Below are 19,641 nucleotides of genomic sequence, written 5' to 3'. Positions count from 1 at the left end.
TATGGATATGATCATGTGATTTTTCTATCCTGTTGATGTGATGGATTACATTAATTGATTTTCAAATGTTGAACCAGCCTTGCATACCTGGGATAAATCCCAGTTAGTCATGGTATATAATCTTCTTTTGTACATTGTTGGATTTGCTCTTTTCTTGAGGATTTTTACATCTATGTTCATGAGAAGTATTGGTCTATATTTTTCTTATACTGTGCCTAGTTTTGAATTAGGATAATGCTGCCCTCAAAAAATGAGTTAGGAAGTATTCCCTATGCTTCTGTGTCTGAAAGAGAATTGGTATCATTTCTTCCTTAAAATTTGATAGAATTCACCAGTGAACCCATCTGGGCCTGGTGCTTTCTGTTTGGAAAGGCTATTAATTACTGATTAAATTTCTTTAATAGATAATGGCCTATTCAAATTATCTACTTCTTATGTGAGCTTTGGCAAATTGTATCTTTCAAGGGTTTGGTTCATCTCATTGAGACATAGAGTTGTCCATAGTGGTCCTTTATAATCCTTTAAATTCCCATGGGATCTGTAGTGATGTTTCCGCTTTCATTTCTGATATTAGTAATTTGTGTCCCTCTCTCTCTTTTCTTTATTTCTTTTTCTTTTCTTTTCTTTTCTTTTCTTTTCTTTTTTTTTTTTTTTTTGTAGCTTGACTAGAGTCTTAACAACTTTAGTGATCTTTTAAAGAATCAGCTTTTAGCTTCATTGATTTTTCTCTATTGGTTTCTTGTTTTCAATTTCATTGATTTCTGCTCTAATTCTTATTATTTATTTTCTCTGCTTGCTCTAGATTTAATTTGCTGTTATTTTTCTAGTTTCCTAAAATGGAAACCTAGATTACTGATTTCAGATCTTTCTTCTTTTCTAATGTATACAGTCAATGCTATAAGTTTTTCTCTAAGCGCTACTTTTGCTGTACCCCACAATTTTGATAAGTTATGTTTTCATTTTCATTTAGTTTAAAATACTTTTTAATTTCTCTTGAGATTACTTCTTTGACCTATTTTTTTTGTTTGTTTTTTTGTTTGTTTGTTTGTTTTAAGAAATGTGTTGTTTAGTTTCCACATATTTGGGGATTTTCCAGTTGTCTTTCTGTTACTGATTTCTAGTTTAATTCCATTGTGGTCTGAGAAACATTGTATGATTTCTATTCTTTTACATTTGTGATCTATCTTGGTGAGTGTTCCATGGGAGTTTGAGAAGAATGTGTATTCCACAGTTGTTGGATGAAGTAGTCTATGGATGTTACTTATATCCAATTGATTGATGGTATTGTTTAGTTCAATTATGTCCTTACTCATTTTCGACCTGCTGGATCTGTATGTTTCTGATAGAGGGCCGTTGAAATCTCCAACTCTAGTAGTGAACTTGTCTATTTCTCCTTGCAGTTAGTTCTATTGGTTTTAGCCTCACATAGTTTGATGCTCTGTTGTTAGGTGCGTACACAGTAAGGACTGCTATGTCTTCTTGGAGAACTGACCCTTTTATCATTATGTAATACCCTTCTTATCCCTGATAATTTTCCTTGCTTTGAAATCTGTGTAGTAGCAATACATTCTTTTCTGAATTTTAAAATAGGTAGGACAATTTCCTTCAATATTTTTGGAATGATAGAAATAGCTCATAGTCTCTTATTACTGCCAGCGGGGAACCTCTGGACAATAATCTCTTACCTCAGGAGATCTCCAGTGGATCCTGAGTTTGCCCATAGAGACATGGCTGACAAAGCCACAGGCCCTATACATTGCTATTTCATGGATCAGAAACCAAAAACATCTATGCTGGCACTCAGCTCAGCTCCACGAATGTTTATGGAACATTGACTCTGTGCCAGGCCAACAGCTGATGTCAGCCCGTTCATACCAGTATATCCATTGTCAAGTACTGAAATGCTCTGGATCAGTTGGTAAATAAGGCTGCCAGAGTTCTGTAAGTACCCTTATTGCCTGTCCCAGCTCTTATTCTAATGCCCCCGCCCCCCGCCCCACTCTGGTCCAGCAAACAGAGTTGACACCTGGTATGACAGTGCCTCTAGGACCTGCTCAGCCATCAGCATGTCCACTTGCATCTGGTGCACTTGCCTTCTGGTTGTTAAATATTGTGATTATCAGACCCAGGCAGGCCTTTCCTGGGAGCAAGAGGAATGCTGTGGAGAGAATACAGATGGCGTCCCTCCCTTCAGGAGGGTCCAACTTTCTCAGGGTCACAGAGACAGCTGACATGCCATCCGGGGGTCACACAGCAAGAGGAGCGGCGGAGGCTTTGTGATGATTTCAACCAGGCGGGCTTCCTGGGAGCCAAGTCTTGTATAGGGTTTCAGCAAGGACAGGAGGAAGGGCGTTCCTGGCTCAGAGCGACGTTTCAGACAACTGGGCCCATGGATGGTACATCCTGGCCTATCAGCTGCTGGTATCTCCTTTCCCCCATGACACATTGTTTCCATCAACTGCTAATTACCTCATTTCCTTCAGAGGCTCTGATTGTCATCTACACCCTGGCTGAATTCCTCCCAAACGTGCTAGCGGCCACCTGAGCTCCTCTCCTGCCATTTGCCCTGGTCACTTGCCCACTGGGGTGGTTTCCCAGGCTTCCCTCTCTGCTGCTGAGATGAAGAGAACAACAACTCTGTGGACTTTCAACAGGGAAATAGAAGAGACAAGTGGAGAGAGTTTAGGGAGATTGGAACTCCATTAGTCACTCTGTGAACAGCGACTGAAAACTTACTATGTGGGCACCATGGGAGGAAGAAGGGGAATTTTCAGCCCACCAACAGTAGATAGTATAATGGTAGAGACAATGCCAGTATGTAAATAATCTAAGTAGAGGAATACAAGTTCACGAGGGAGGTTGTGGATAAATTCTTTGAGCTTCAAGAGTGCAGGCCACAGCTAGCTGGGAATGTCCACACAGGCTCTTAGAGAAGAGGCACCGACAATGGCCTCGAATGGTGGGCATGGCTTGGACAAGTGAAGCAGAAATGAAAGGGCATTCTGGGTGGCAAGGACAGGATGAGCAAAGGCAAAGTGGAGGGAGAGCACTGGGCATGCACGGGAACTGGGAGTAGCCCTATCGTAAGGGAGCAGCAAGAGTTGAGGCTGAACAGCGGAGTGGAACCAGGGAACAGAGACTTTGGATGCGGGCGAAGGAGCATGGGCTTCCTTGGTAGGGGTTCGGTAACCATGGCAGGTTGGAGGGGAGGAGAGACACAGAGTTGTGCTTGGTGAAGGAAATCGTGGAGATCTTCTTGCCTGGTCCCTGGCTCAGACAGCATAAGTGTGCAAGAGACTCTCGCTCCTAGCAAGGTTCCCTCATTATTTTAGGTTCTACCCAAGAGGGGCTCCGGCCTTGCTCAGGGTGACTCACGGGAACCCTCACTTTTCTTTCGTGGCTCAAGGCCCTTGCTGAGATGCTCAAGGAGAACAAGGTGTTGAAGACACTGAACGTGGAATCCAACTTCATTTCGGGAGCTGGGATCCTGCGCCTGGTGGAAGCGCTTCCATACAACACTTCTTTAGTGGAGCTGAAAATTGATAACCAGGTAAGCTGGGAAGGGTCTCCTGCTTCACTACATGATCCTGGCCATTCCGCACTCTCCTGCGTCCTGCTGGACGGAGCCAATGCCGCTGATGATAAAAGCTCCAGAGCCCAGCTTTAAGGGACCTCCACCATGCTCACCTTCCTTCTTCATCATTCCCACCAAGTGCTCTTCCAGCTTTTGCTTGTGCACCCCTAGTGATGGGGAGCTTACTCCTTACCTCTCTCTTATTATCCTTCCTTATATCCAGTAGAGATTAGCTCCCTGTAAGTCCTATTTTTGGGGCTTAATTCTGTTCTGTGCTGCAGACAGGACACATCTGTTGCGCAGAGCTTATAAACCATTGGTGTCTTCCTCACCAGGCTAAGTACCCCATTTTCTTCAGTCACCCCCCACTCAATGGGTTTTTGAATCTCCTTTCTATTGAGTTTATTCTCTGGACAAATTCTAGTTTGTCTTTGTCATTATGGGGTTATCATTTCTCTATACCTTCTGTGGTACAGTCATTTATTTTCAGCTGAAGCTAATAACAATATCTTGTATATTACATGTGTTGAGGTTGTACTGTGGGCCAGACTCTGTGCTATGCACCTGACACACATCATCTCTGATCTTCTCAGCCACCTGTAGGATGAGGGTATTATCTCTCTCAGTTTGCAGAAGAGAAAACAGCTCAGAGAGGTGAAGTCAAGCAACTTTCTCAGGGCCACCTAGTTCGCACTTTAGGTAGCAGAATTTGAATCCAGGTCTCTCTGACTCCGAAACCCACACTCCTTCTTTTACATCATGTCGTTTCTAATGGTAAAATGCTTTCTCTATGGTGTGTGAATAAGGAATTATTTTTTCCTACATTGAAAATGTTTGCTGAATGGTCATTTAAATATGTGCAGAGGAAAAACACTGGATGGAAATATAACAACATTGTAAATAGTGGTTATCCCTGAATGAGATTATTTGTAGCTTTTCTCTATTGTAGAGTATTACACACAGAGAAGTACATAAAACTTAAATGCACAGCTTAACCATACCAGGCACATAACCCCTGGCCAGCTCAAGCACTAAAGCATTACCACCCTCCAGAAGACTTTGACGGTCCCTTCCCAATCATACCCTTCAAAACTTGCTCCCCATTTACCTTCAGACCTCCATGCCTTTGGTCTTGCTTTTCTTTCCTGCTGGAATGTCCTCCCCTGTTCCTACTCCATTCTGTGCCTGGAGAAATCCTCTTTCCTTCCGGATTCAGCTGAAGCCTCTCCTTTGCCCAGTGCTGTTCTAGTACCAGCTCGAACCAGCTTGCAAGAGCTGACTGTGTGCATCTCTTCGGAACTCCCTTTCAGTGATGGCATGTTGGCACCTGGAAATCGCCCCTCAGAGGAGTATTTACACTATGGAAATTGGCAAATCTACAAATCCAACTTTTTGTTTTGTTTTGAGAGCCACCATGCATGCCACTGCCTTCTCCCATCAGCCTCCCTACCTCCTTCCAGCCTCTCCCTCCCTGTGTTCTCCTAGCACCTTGGCTTCCCTGTGAGATTCGCAGGAGCTGGTGCTGTGTCTGAGTCATCTCCATATCTCAGTGCCCCGCTCATAACTTGGCCCCGCAGTGGTACTTGGTAAGCAGGGCTGCCCTGGATGGTTGTCTATGCTGTTCACTGCACGATGAGGTGGCAGAGGATGAAATCCAACCCACGCTTTGCTCTCCAAGCCTTGGTATGGGGCTTTGTTCACACAGAGAGGGTACGTTTTTCTAATTCCTGTGAAGAGGCCACAAGAGCCTGCAGCAGCCCTGTCATGTGAATTTGCTACATTGGCCTCCTTGCATGTCTCACATGCCAGTGGCCTTGCAGCTACATCGCCCAGCCCCAGTCGCTCCCACCCCCACCCTTTACGCTCCTCCCTTGGCCCTGCTTTATTGGAGGTAGGAAGGGCACAGCAGGTGGAACAAAGGCATATAGCAGGCTTGACAGCAGCCCTGGGCCAAACCCTGGGATTGGCTAGTCATGTGACTCCAAGTCTGGCAGGGCAAGGAGTCAGGGTCTACCCAGTGCCAGCTGAAACCTGACTCCTGGGGGCAGAATGTTGGCCAAAGATGGCCCAGACCACTGGCCTCAGGTCCTTGTGGTGGCAGCTGTCAGGGACCGAGCTGCTCACCTTCCCTCTCATTACTGCCCCCCGCCCCCAGCCCAAAGACTGAACCAGTGCAGACTGTCACCCTCACCCTGGCTGAAGACCCTGGTGCAAGAACAATCACTTTCCTGAGCCTCAGCACCTCACTTGTAAATAAATGAGTCTCATAATCTCTACTTCTAAGGAGATAACACGCATAAACTATGCAGTTGTTAACTTTCGTAATTACTCCAAAGGTGATCTAGGGAGTTCACATATTATTCTGAATTCATTTACTGAGGAGGTAACATGAATCCATTATACCGTTTAATGCTCACACACACTGTAGGTGGGTATCACAACCCATCCCCATGTTATAGGTGAGGAAACTGAGGCCCAGGCAGGCAATGTAACCCACCAAAGATCACACAGTAAGTGGCAGAAGCAGGATTCGAACCCAGGGCTTTGTGACTCCAAAGTCCTTGAGCTGTGCCTGTCTGGGCTCTTGAACCCTATTGTAGTTTCACATGGACCTCACTTGGCTTTTCTCAGCTGTCTCTGTCCTTTGGTGTGAGGCCACAGCACGCTCACCACCTGCCACTGCCATCCTGGGAGCCTCTTTTTTGGTTTATCTCAGCATCTGGTGCGTGCCAGCTGCACCCTAGGGCTGTGCTGGGTGCTGTGTGTGAATGAGGCTCTGGCTCTGCCCTTCAGGGATTCTACACTGCATGGGAAGACATACAAGTATAGAAATGATCATCAAAGAAGATATTCCAGCAAGCCACAGACAATGGACCCTGAGGTCCACTGCAGGGAGCAAGCTCAGTCAGGAACAGACATCAGGGAGGGCTTCTTGGAGGAGGCGGTTTTTGCAATACATCTGTAGGGTGGACAATATCTCAGAGGGTAAAGCAGAGGCCATGGCATCTCCGGTGCAGGGAACCACACGAACAAAGAGAAGGAGAAAGGAAAACCATGGAGCCCATCCAAATATGATTAATAGCATCCCCAGAGGAAGGCCAGTAAGGGCGTTGGCCAGGGGCTCTGAATGGGTAATTTGAGGAAAAGTGGGCTGTGGGTTGTCCTGTGTACCAGTCGGAGTTGTGCTCTGGGAACATGGTTCCCATCTGGATTGGAGAGGACTGGGGCAGAGAGAAGGCATCAGCCCTAACGACTTCCCAGATGAAGGGACCCGTGGAGAAATGCTCCCATATGCCTGGAGTCTGGAGATCGGATGGGACCTGGCAGGAGAGGAGGAGGGAAGGCTGAGGCCTGTCTTGGGGAAGGAGCTCTGCCACCCAGGCTCAGAGGAAGGCCACCCTTGCCTCTCACAGTATGTCCTAGGAGGCCTGGGCATGGCCTAGCCTATAGGCTTTTAGGAGCTGTGACAAAAAGGAGGTGGCGAGCGGCATTTGATTTATTCCTCATTCTTGGTTAGTCACTGAGGTCTTTGGAGGCTGCAGATTTCTCCTTGTCCCTTGTGCCTGTAACCTGTGTCAGTGAGTCTCTATTCTCCTTTTTCCTTATATGGCCAAAGAAAGGGACCGGGGCATTCTACCCGGATGACAGGGAGCCTCCCAGGCTGGCTCAGGACACAGATTTGGGAACCAGGATTGAGGCTGTTTGTTTACTCAGCCAGGCTTTCTTTATCTCCAAGCACAGTTCTGTTTCTGCCTTCAGTTGCCCTGAGAAGGCAGTGAGGGTGGGAGGGAACAGAGGGTCACTGATTTACTGCTGCGGGCACTGAAAAAAGGGCTAGTCCAGCCCTCCTTTTACAGGTGGGGAAACTGGGGATTGAAAGGGGACGGGATGTGCTGGAAGTCACAGATGAAGTCAGTGTCAGACCTGGGCTGGAGCTGAGATGTCCTGTGTTTCAGACAGGCTGCATTTATGGTTGGACAGGAGAGACCCTGTCAGCCTCCAGTGAGCAGGCTCTACAGATGCGGTTTCTGCAGGCCCTGTCCATCCCAAGCAGGTCAGATCCAAACAATGGTTGTCTGCCCCTCTCGATTCACCCTCCTCACTCCCAACAGAGTTCCCTCTAGCAGGCCCTTTTCCCAAACCCTTAGGGCACTGGGCACTCTCCCTGCCCCTCAGAACAGACCAGGCCTGAAAACGTGACCTCCTCCCCAAATGAAGATATGGGCAAGGTCTGGGGATATTGACCAATTCCTCACATTTCATTCCAATATTTAACAGTGAGGATGTGCTTAAATATTTTGAAAAGAAGCTAAAAGAAGTGGGTTGTGTTTTCTTGTTTTTCCAGATCAGATTGTTTTCCTAGGGGAAATAAGTTTAGAAAGAAAACAAATGCTATGCTGGAATAGGATCCTGAAGGTTTTCACACAGGGCAACAACCCCCTTAATTTTAGTTTACGTACTTATGGCAGCTAGCTAATGCTATTTTAAATGAGGCTGAATATACTTTTGGTTTTGTAAGATATAAGGAAAACACTCTTGAAAACCAAGAGAACAAGACTTTTTTGACTCGTGTTCTGTGTTTTGTTTCTTATACGTTTATCTCTTAAGAAACAGCCCTTGTTCTGTGCATCATTTTTGTGTCTGTAGTCTTGTTGTGTATTGAAGTAATTCAGCCTGGTACTATTCGGTCTCTGTGAGAGGACAGCATGTGTCACTCTCCTTCCCTCTCAATGCCAGTAATGTAATTTTACTGACCTTACTTCTCGGGAAAATTAGATAAAGTCAGTGGAAATGAGAGGAAAAAATGACATTAAACAAAAAATGTTTTTCCCATGCAGATCAGAATGAATCAGAATAAAAATCTATGACAACAACCCTCTTGCATCATGTCAGGTCCCCACTGGAGGCTGCACTCCATTCTGAAAAGGCAGGAGCTTTCCAGAAAGAAGATGAACTGACTCAAGGATAATCTGTATTCAAATTTTTGACACTTGAAGTCATACAAGAGATCAAATCAGGTCCCAGCTAAGCCCCAGCTCTGTCATGTTCTTGCTGTGTAACTGGGGAAAGTCAATGTATCCATGTCTCGGTTTTCTCATCTATAAAATGGGAATAATACCAATACTCAACCTTAATAAGGTTGTTAGAAGGTTTAATGTGTTGATCCCTTAATGAATACCTGGCATATGGCCTTCTCTCAATAAAAGGGAGGTGATATTTCTATTATCAGTTAGACCCAGTTGGTGGTAGACAGGTGGGGTGGAGAGAACTGACCTCTGAGAGACAGATTCCAGCTCATGCAAGGAGCAACTTTTTAACCTCCTTCCTTTCCTCCTTTATTCCCTCACTTCCTTTCCTACTTATGTTTACTTTTATAGTGAAGTGTAACTTATATCTAGTAGAGCAAATATGTCTTAAGTGGACAGCTCAGTGCACTTATACATATGTACACCAGTGTAATCTCCACTGAGATCAAGACATAGAATGTCTCCAGCCCCCAGCAGGCTCCTTCATGCCCCCTCCTAATCAATACCCTCCAAACGCAACCGTATCCTGCTTTCTATCACCACAGATGCGTTTTGCCTGTTCTTAAACTTCATACAAATGAATCACATGCTTGTGCTCTTTTATGTCTGGCTTTTTTTTTTGCTCAATAGTATCTGTGAGTATATCAGTTATCTATAGCTGTGTAACAAATCACCCCACCCCCAACTTAGCAGCTTAAAGCAACAATCAGTGTGTTTTTAGCTCACAGTTTCTGAAGGTCAGGAACCTAGGAGCAGTTTTCTCGGTGGTTCGGCCCAGGATCTCTGATGAGAGTGCAGTCAGGTGCAATCTGAAGGCCTGCCAGCGCTGGAGGAATAGCTTCCAAGATGGCTCCCTCCATGGCTGCTGGCAAGGGGCCACAACTCCTGGCTATGTGGACCTCTCTGTGGGGCTGTTGGAGCATCCTCACTATATGGCAGCTAACTTCTCTCAGAGAGAGTGACCTAGGGCAGAGAGAGAAGAAAGCCGCCGATGCCTTTTATGAGCCCACCTTTGAAGCTACACAGTCACTTCTGCCACGTCTCCGTGTTAGACGTGAATCATGAAGCACAACCACATTCAAGGGGTATGGAATTAGGCCGCACTTTTTGAAGGGAAAAGTGTCAAAGAATTTGCAGACATATTTTAAAATCACCAAAGTGAGAATTATCTATACTATTTTCTGTCGTTAAAGATCTTTCTAACCAGCAGAGCTACCCAAGGATGGAGCAGGGTGCCTCAAAGGATGATGCAGTCCCATCACTGAGGCGTGTAAGCAAAACAGAACAATTTGACAACTGTGAAATGGAGGGAAGTTTAACATCAGCTAGGGTTTCGGACTTGAGTTGAACTAGATAACTCCCAGAGCTGCTTTCTGTTGTGTTGTCACGTGTTCCTAGCTGTCTGTCTTCTGGATCACCAAGCGCAGTCGATGGTTGGCCCTATCACATGTACAAAGCGAGCTTCTGATGCCCATGGCGCCTGGGCCAGAATGGGGGTCTCAGAGTCACCAGCTCTAGGTCACAGCTCAATTCCTCCTGAGTCGTTGATTGGTTGTTTTGTTAAATAGTAAATCTGATGATCTTCTCATCAGATTGATAATACTTGGTCATAGTAAAGGTGTGAGGACACGAGCTGTCATACACCACTGAAGGCTAGCTACAGCAGCATTTGTATCCTTTTGGAAGTGCATTCACAACTTTAAATAAAAAACATGTCCGTCTTTCAACGGAGCAATTCTATATCTCCATGTCCAACCTAAAGAATACTCCACCACCTCCCCTGCAAAGCCCACTGCCGTATTGTTTGTAACAAAGAGGAATGAAAGCAAAATAAATATCCATCTGTACCAGAGCATCCCATGAAGCAGTTCAAAAGAATGAGTTAATTCCCTATGTACTGACTTGGAAAGATCTCCAGAAAATATTAAATGGAAAAGGGAAGTTGCAGAACAGTAAGTATAGTAAGAATACACTTAAAAAAAATTTTTTTTTAATCTGTATATTTCTGTTATATATTTCAGAATATAGCATAGAAAAAAATTCATAGGAATACACCCCATTGGCCGTGGTGGTTACTTCTGTGGAAAGAGGGTGGGGTTGGGGATAAATGGTGTGAAGGGAAACTTTCACTTTACTCAGTCTGCTTAGTATCATTTGAATTTTTAATACTGAGATATTTATTTACAAATTATTTATTTAATTCTTAAGAAAATCTGAAGGGAGGCGAGAGTTCTTTCCCCAACCCCCTCCCCCTGGCTCTGCCACCAGAGACCGGTGTTCCTGGCATGAGAGGCCCCTTGCTGATTCCCCAAGAGGCTTCCAATTGCCTTTCACCCCGTGTCGAGGTCGCCTCCTGATTTTTTTATGCCATCCAAGCAAGCTATTCATAGACTCACAGAACGCAGGCCCCAGAGGCCTTAAAGGTCATGGAGCCTAAACTTTCCCCGTTTATGATGACATCTAGGACACCTTACAACACACGGTCTGCCCTTTATTTGCACATCTCCGGGGACGGTCAGTCTACTGCCTTACCAGGCAGTTCCTTCTGTGTGCAGACACTGCTGATGGTTAGATCGCAATCCTGCATGCTGAGCCGAACTCCATCTGCCTGGAGCTGCACTCATCTCCCTAATTCTGCCTTCTCAGTTCTCTCAGAGGCCCCCGAGTTCGGTGGGGACTAGCACAGACTCTGGAGCCAACTGCCTGTGTTCTAATCCTGGTTCTGCACCTGACAAGCTCTGTGATTGGGAGGACATTCCTTTATACTGCTGTTCTCCATGTTCCTTGCCTGTAAGACGGCAGGTACAATAGTAGTACATATTCTACAGGTTTATAACGAGGAGAATGTGAGCTAGCATAAGTGAGATGCTTACGACAGTGCTTGGCATAATAACCACTAAATAGTAAGTATTTGTAAAATAAGTGAGAGACCTGAGTCTTAGTCCTGACCACAACCCCAGGGCCTCTTCTCTCATCTGTGAGATGACTGATGCCTTCTAGTGTCAGAGTCCCTGGAGAAAGGGAGGGCCTGAGAACGAAGCATGCATGAAGCTTCTTAAGATGTATGCACATTTTCGGTTATACTCCTTAATGTAAAAAGAATGGTTTGGGTCCAAGGTTAACACGCCAGGAAGACTAGCCATGGTTACCTAATAGAATCCTGTATCCTTTTGCATACACCCAGACACATCTGCATGTATCCCAGGGATATTGGGTGCTAGTTTGAGAACATGGGCCTAGAGGATCCTCCAAAGTCCTTCCAGCCCCAGGCCAAGGTCAAGTCTCGGCTCTGTCATTAAGCAGAGGGAGCACAGCCTAGCTTCCATCTATACATGGGCTCAGTTTACTCATTTCTAAGACGGAGGTGAAAGCTCCTGCCTGCCCTGCTCACCTCCCTGGGATGTAGGGTGATTGAATGGCGGCAGTTTGCATTGGAGTATTTTGTACTCTAGACTAAGCAACATGACGAGCCATCTTTGCAGAAGCAGTCCTGGCAGCCGCTGGTAGCCCCTCCACTCAGAGGAGACCTGAGCTTTCTGAGACTAGCTCTCCCAGCAAGTGACCTCAAGGAGAGGCCAGGCCTCCTGCTAAGTGGGGTGGGCGAGGGACCTGCCAGTTCCTTCTTGGGGCCTCAGAAGGTCTCTACACCGTCTGCCAGGCCACACCAGCCAAAGTGCAGGGCTGTGCTGAGTCCTCCGAGGACAGGCCTGAGCTCTTCCCAGCACTTTCAGGAGCCTTGCCAGATGGGCTGGTGGAATTTCACCAATGTCCCTCTGCCTGCCCTAGTCAGCGTTCCCAGCCCCTTCTGAACCCAAATGAGTTCTGGGGAACTCAGAATAACCTGGGAGGAGTTCTCCCTCAAATTCTCAACTGTAGTTCGTGCTTGTCTCTTTGGATACTGGGTTGATGTATCTTCTCAACCCTCCTGCACACTGAGCCTGTTCTATTTCCTCCATTCAATTCAATTTCTTGACCTTGACCTAGAGATACTGGGTACTGTGTGCTATCCAATGGCTCACAGTCTATGGTAGCACCATCCAAAAGAACTTTCTGTGATAATGGAAATATTCTGTATCTGCACTGACCAACATGGTAGCCAGTGGCTATTGCACACTTGATATGTGGCTAGTATGACTGAGGAACTTTAAATTTTACTTAATTTTAATTATCTAAATTTAAAGTAAAAAAGTCTAATTAAAAATAGGCAGGAGATCTGAATAGACTTTTTTCCAAAGAAGACATACATATAGCTAACAGGTACATGAAAAGATGCTCAAAGTCATTAATCATCAGGGAAATGCAAATCAAAACCACAATGAGATATCAGTTCATGCCGCTTAGAATAGTCATCAAAAAGACAAGAAATAACAAGGGTTGGCAAGGATGTGGAGAAAAGGGAACCCCTGTGCACTGTTAGTAAGAATGTAAATTGGTGCAGCCACTATGGAAAACCGTATGCAGGTTCCTCAAAAAATTAAATATAAAGCTATCATATCCAAGCCTTGTTAATGCATATATATGTGTATGGAAAATATAAGTAACTTTACATAAGTATGACCTGTTCTGTAACTTGGTTCTTTTCCCTCTACTCAGTATTGTTACGTGGCCATCTTTCCAGGCCTGTGACCAAACATTTGCATCATCATTTTATAGCTGCCTATGTTCTGTTATAAAGCTGAACTGTCATTTATGTGAGCAACTCCCTATGGATGAGTATTTGTTTCCCTTTTTCCCCACTATTATAAGTGAGACTTATGGACAGTCTCACCATATTCTTCCCAACGCTGTGTATTACCAGGTGTTTTTTTTCCCCCCTTTGAATCTTTGTCAAATGATCACTATAGATTTAGGGGTAGGAAAACAACCGTTAGCTTGTTTAGGAAGTTTGTTTGTTAGTTTGTTAAAGTTAGTTTAGGAATGCTAACTCTGGCATTCCCAGCTGTGTGGCCACGGGTAAATCCTTTTCCCTCTCTAGGCCTCAGTTTCTTCATTTGTAAATTGAAGATTAGTTTAAACGACTGATTATCAAACCTGACTGTATATTAGAATCACCTGGGGAGTTTTAAAAACCACAGACCTGGGACTCGCTCCCAGAGATTCTGATTTGATTAGTCTGGGGGGATAGCCTGGGCGGCAGCAGTTTTAAATCTGCTTGGTACTAGGTGATTCGAAGGTCCTTCCTGCGCAGATACCCTAGGAAGGCTGATGCGGGCCAGTGGAAACCCCTGTTCTTGGCATCCAGTGGCCTTGGGTTTGAATGCCAGCTCATTTCCTCCTGGTTGTGTGACCCTTCACCTTCTCAAAACGTCCACTTCCTGCTCTTGGAGGTGGGGTTAAAATCCCTGCCCACCACTCAGGGTTTCTTCCCCTAGAGATTTATGTTCTGCACAAATGGAATGAGTGGTGACCGTTGTTCTTTTCTTGACCAAAGAGCCAGCCCCTGGGCAACAAAGTGGAAATGGAAATCGTGAGCATGTTGGAAAAAAACACAACGCTCCTGAAATTCGGCTACCACTTTACCCAGCAGGGGCCGCGGCTGCGGGCATCCAATGCCATGATGAACAACAACGATCTCGGTGAGTGGAAATATACTTCCTCCCCACCTGCCTGTCATCTTTGCACCAGTGCTGGGGGGTCTGGCAGGGACAGTTCCACTGATAGTCCTGGTGCGCCTGACTGCTGACATTCACATTGGTCACGTTTGTTTTCTGTGTTTGTGCCATCTCCGCCCTAGGCTGTGAGCCCCCTGACTTAGGGGCCACAGTTGGGCCCTCTTCTCCCTGAAGCAAAGCTAAGCTCAGCTCAGTCCAGGGCTGGGCCCAGAGGGCACCCTCAGTGAAATAAAACCTGGGAGGGCACAGGCTCACGTGAGTCTCCCCTCTTTTGAACATACTTCTCTGCACTCAAGAGTCCTGGCCAGGTCACAGTCTGGCTCTAGCCCAGATCCTAAAGCCCCCAACCAGCACCACTCCCCAAACCCCAAGCCTAGGAGACTTCTCGTTGCTTTGAAGGTAAAAGTTGCAAATGTTGACTTCATAGTAAACAGGTCGCATTAGAGTAATCTCCCTTAAAGGCATAGTTTATGTATTTTCTAAAAAGAAAAAAAGGAAGAAAGAAAATGTCACAGTCTTTCTTATGGGCATGCACCAAATAGGTGTTCAAGTCAGTTGAATGAAAAGTGGGGTCAGTCCTTGACTTGTTCCCAGGTGCCAGTTGTCCTCAAGCTCTGCGGGTAGTTATTTATTATGTGTGTTCCTGCTGGCTGCTAAAAGAGCTTGATATAGTATCCAAAAAGAGTGCGTCCGATAAGGCGATAGGAAAATAAGAGAAAAACAAAAACAAAACAAGAAGTAGGTCTCATATGTTATCATAATTATTATGTTTAGATGTGAGTTTCCTAGAGCCAAGGCAGGAGGAAGGCAAACCAAGTGACATTCTTATTACACAAGAGAAGGAAGCACAATGAGTTAAAAAAAGAAAGCTAGCTGCGTTCTGGGATTGAGTTATGAAATAACTGTGTTTTCTAAAGGACTGTGTCGTCAGTGAGTTTTTCATCAAATTCAAACCTGCTCTGCACATGGTTCTTGTTCGCACGTGTTGTTGTTTGTTTTGTTTCTAACACTCAGTAAAATACAAAGAGCCTAATACCTAAGCACACCTCAAAGTTCAGGTATGTCACTTCCTGGAGATGAGTCTGAGGCTGGGTTAATGGGTGGAAGGAAGGCCTAGAAGAATGGAGATGAACGTGTAGGTGTGTATGCACGTGGCAGGTACTCACAGAACCTTTGCATAGGTAACCACAGAGCTACACACACGCACACGCACACACACACACACACACACACACTTTAGATTGAGGTAGGCAATTCAACAAACATTTGTCAAAGTCCTATGGGGCACTAGGTATTGAAGATACAGGTTCCTGCTCTTCAGGATATCACAGCCCAGAGGCCATTCATTCATTACTCACTCCAGATGCCAGTTTTTTTCTAGAGCTGCAGGTCTAGAAAAGTCCATAAAATACAAACAAACAAATGGTTTACCTGAAGTGCCCTTATTTGAAATAAAATAAGAGCAAACACAAATAACTAAGATAATCATAATTATTATGGTGTAACAGAAGTCATAGCTACTGTGAATTTTGCTAAGGAAGGCCATCAGTCTAAACTCTGTTGGCCCAGCTGTGATCTGGCTTCAGAATGAGCCCTTACGAGTAAGAGCCTTGAGTTCTGTTCTGATATGCAATCGCCTCACTTTTTTTTTCCCTCCCAGCTTAGATTAAGCTTCCTATCTGCCCCTCGGTGCCTATCTTGGGGCCAATCCAGCTTTGGTCTTCCAGTGGCAAGATGGTCTGGAGGTCTTTTTTCTGGGGACAGAAGGTTCCAGATGACCAGAGATCCAGGGTGCTGTAGGGGATTCATTAAAATCAGCTGGAGGTTGAATGACATGGCCCTTGAGGACTCTCCCCGTCCTGGGAGTCTGTGATTCCAAATCCAGGCCCAACTTCTATCACCAGGCACTTCCTGAGGTTATGGCAGGGCCTCGGAGTGCCAGAGCTGGAAGTGATTTCGGGCCATCCCTCCAGCTCCCTTGTGGAGAAAGCGAGGCCTGGGAGGGACTGCCCTTCTTGGCAGTGGCTCAGTCAAGACATACCAGTTGTTAGTTACAGCAAGTGCTTTTAGAGTCTTTTGTGAGCCCAGGATTGTACTCGCTGATGTAAGGGGTAGCAGAAAGGCTAGTTCCCTGGCTCTAGAACCTTTACACCTTTCAGGGGAGAAAAGACTCAAACACCTGTCAAAAAATTCAAGAATGCCTGAAAACTGTATGCAAACAAAATGAGGACATGATTTGTGAGGACAGAGGCCAGTCACACAAAGCATCGTGGTTGGGGTGGGCGTTTAGCCAGCCTCGGAAGGAAAAGATAGGTTGTGGAGGAGGTCAGGACGCATTCTTGATGGAGGTACAGCCCAGGTAAAGGAAAGGTGACAGGACCCTGTACTCAGGACAAGAGAGACAGACAGATCTAAAAGGACTGAGGAACTATTATGGGGAGTTAGACCTAGAGCAAAAAAAATAGGAACTCACTGAGAAGGAAGGGAAGGGCTTTCCAAACAGAGGGAACAGCATGGTCAAAGGCAAGATGATTAACAGGTAGATGAGGAATTCACAGGGAATGGAGCTGGTAGAAGCGGAGAGGCTGTGAGCCAAAGGCCTTTGCTACCACACTGAGGAGTTTGGTGAGGAAAGCAGGTGGGAAGTGGGACCATGGCAGTTTCCTGCACAGGAGTGACAGGTGATAAAAGTGGGCCTCTGGGTTTCTGTGCAGCTGTCCCCTTGGGGTTTCCCACGGAAGGAATTAGAGCAGAATCATGTCTGTGATTACACGTAACAGACTGCTAGTTGGTGTTATAGGATTTCTAGCCCACCTGCTAATTTCTGTAAAAGAAACACTTCCGATTGTTAGTGCATCATCAGCTTCCCCCTGCAAGAGAGAAATCGTTTCTTTCCAACACAGTATTTTCATCCCGCTCTCAATGCTCCAGTGAAGCAGACAGGCTTCCGTGTTTTCCAGCTCAATATTTTTATCATAAAACCTTCCTGCGAGCCTTGCCTGGCCGCTGTGGTTGTTAGCAGTGTCTGAGCACAGAGGAGAAGGGAGCCGGCCTCTCCGGGTTCCTTCTCACTCCGACCTGCGTCTGCTGGCTCCTGGCCCAGGGCTGGCTCTCTGTGGTGCTTGGGCTTTGCCTGCTTGTGAGGTGTGTGGGCTCCTCCTTGGGGCATATTCAGTCCCCAAGGTCATGGGTCAGCCAGTACCTCTGCAGGCAGGTGGCCTTCCCAGGACCCATCCTGACTGGTGTGTCTGACCATTCCCACCCTATGCACTGAGCTTTTGCCAGAGTGTTCTGTGGGAGTGCCTGGGCATGGTGGAATCCAGGAGGAGCCATAGGTCGCCACCTACATTTTCCCATGGTGATCTTGTATCTCCACACTATTATGATCAAAGATACTTACAAGGTGCTCACTGTGTGCCAGGCATGGCTGTGAACACTTCCCATCTTACTAACTCCTATAGTGCTGCCAACAACCACGTGAGGTAGGTGCTATTATTATCCCCATTCCACGCTAAGGAAATGAGGCCTAGAGAAGTGGGTAAGGTTACCCGCAAGCAATGGGCAGTCCTGCCCGACTCTGTGTTCTCCACCTTCTCTCTGGGTGAGGCCCTGCTAGCCTCATGTCGTGACCCCTCTGGCGAGCCATCCTTTTGCCATATTAGTACCAACCAGCCTGAGGAGCGGAAGTGCCTCCCAGTGACCCAGGCAGAAGCATCCCTCTAAGGGCCATTTCTCCTAATGCTCCTGCTCCCTCCTTTATCGTTTAAGATTCAGCAGACATGTTACCTGCCCATCCTCGGAGGACTGACCGCTTCATTCATTATGTCTCATACCTGATAGACACCTGCCGGGATACCTATAATATTTTATCAAACTCATTGTTGGTGCGCCTTGGTCCCGTTAGGCAATATCTTCATTTCTGGTTCTTGTGTGTGGCACATCATAGCACTCAGTAAATACTGCTGCATATATAAATGAATGTAAAATGCTTCCCAAAGACACGCTGGAGACATTCAAGCTTGGCAGGAAGTGGTGGAGGGAGCTCGAGCGGCCAACGGAAGTTAGTCCAGACCAGATGACCCAAAAAGCCTTCTGGCTCTGACAATAAACGACTCTCTCGGGGTTGCAACGATAAGCAATGCAGAAGGGTTTGCTTTCACGGAAGTAAAACACATTGAATTGAAGGAGGATTTTGGGAGACCTGGTTTATACGCCCAGTTCTGTCTCTTATTCACCATGACTTGGGGCATGTTACTTTCCTCTCTTGGCCTTAATTTCTTTTGTCATTAAAATGGGGAAAAGTAATACCTGAACAAGTGGGTGCCTCTCCCGTCTCCTCATCCAGTTCCTGCAAGGTCAGTGCCAGGGGAACTCTGTACAGATCCAGCCCAGTGTACACAGTAAGGGCGTGTAGCGGGGAATGAAACATGGAATCCCCTTTCGGTACCAAGCCTCGGGCTGAGGACCCAGGTTCCAGTCCTGACTCTGCCGCCACGTCTCAGGACCCTGGCTCTTTTCTTCTCCAGGGGAAAGGAGCTAATCCTCCTTGTGAGAACCAGATGAGATGTGGACATGTAAACCCTACGTAGACTGGCCTGGATTGTACTGAGGCAGGCTGGACGGAGGTGCCAGCCTTGCTTCTCTCTCGTACCAGCTTTATTGCTTTGAGCAAGAAATGTACTCTCTCAACCCTTCTTTCCTCATTCAACACATGGGAAGGGTAACAACACTGACATTCCAGAATTGCTGGAGGGGCTGCAATGAGGGGTTGAGTATAAAAGAGGTGTCATGAGGAGTGCCTGCTGGGCATGCTTGCACAGCTAATATGGGGATGCTTCAAAGTCAGGTTCATGTAAACCCTCTGGTCACCTTGGGCAAACCTCCTCCGCTCTGGGTTTTGGTTTCTCCACATCTACCCCCAAGATGTTGGGCATTCTGATAGTTCCAGGAATGTGGCTAGACTGTCTTTTCAACAGGCGATTGCCCACTGATGTGCATTAACCATTCTTCTGATGGGGTGCAGGGGTGTGCAGGAGCTCAGGCACCAGACTGGGCGACCAGCGTGCCCCATGTGCCCCATCCCGCCAGGTGGTTGTTTTATATGCTCAGTGTCATGCACAAGCTGATTCGGTTCTTGTTGCAGCTCGTATGCATCGATCTGGTGGCCGCAGGTCTACCGGCTCAGCTCGGGAACTGGAAGACGTCTAAGTATAGACAGACTTTTTTCCTCTGGGCAATAGCTTCCGTCTCTGCCACACCAGCAGCCCCCTGACTGCCACCTACCGGCTCTATAGACTTCTTTGGCCTTTCTCTTGTGGCTGATCTAGCTTGCTGCTTGATCTTCATCTGCAGACACTTAATTCATTTCACAACACTCTCCTTTATTACAATTTCAAAGGGAACCCTCCCCTCCCCCTTCCCCAGACAT

General features: G+C 46.3%; 1 protein-coding gene across 3 annotated transcripts in view; it reads left to right on the top strand.

Moving 5' to 3' along the window:
• The window catches only part of TMOD1 (tropomodulin 1), a 79,259-nt gene that overhangs the window by 57,408 nt on the left and 2,210 nt on the right, over positions 1-19,641 (top strand). For 2 of the 3 annotated variants that reach the window (XM_019729186.3, XM_019729185.3), the window contains exons 8-9: positions 3,407-3,550; positions 14,033-14,177. In XM_019729186.3, coding sequence (XP_019584745.1) covers positions 3,407-3,550; positions 14,033-14,177 — 289 coding nt within the window. Of the gene's footprint in view, positions 1-3,406; positions 3,551-14,032; positions 14,178-19,356; positions 19,527-19,641 lie in introns of those variants that run through there. The other variant, XM_074330749.2, reaches the window with a different exon arrangement.

This window comes from Rhinolophus sinicus, chromosome 16 (assembly GCF_057876585.1).
Source record: "Rhinolophus sinicus isolate RSI-liver-muscle chromosome 16, RSI-T2T, whole genome shotgun sequence".
Lineage (NCBI taxonomy): Eukaryota > Metazoa > Chordata > Mammalia > Chiroptera > Rhinolophidae > Rhinolophus > Rhinolophus sinicus.
Note: the sequence above shows the minus strand (reverse complement) of the source record. Positions and strands in the feature narration are given on the sequence as shown.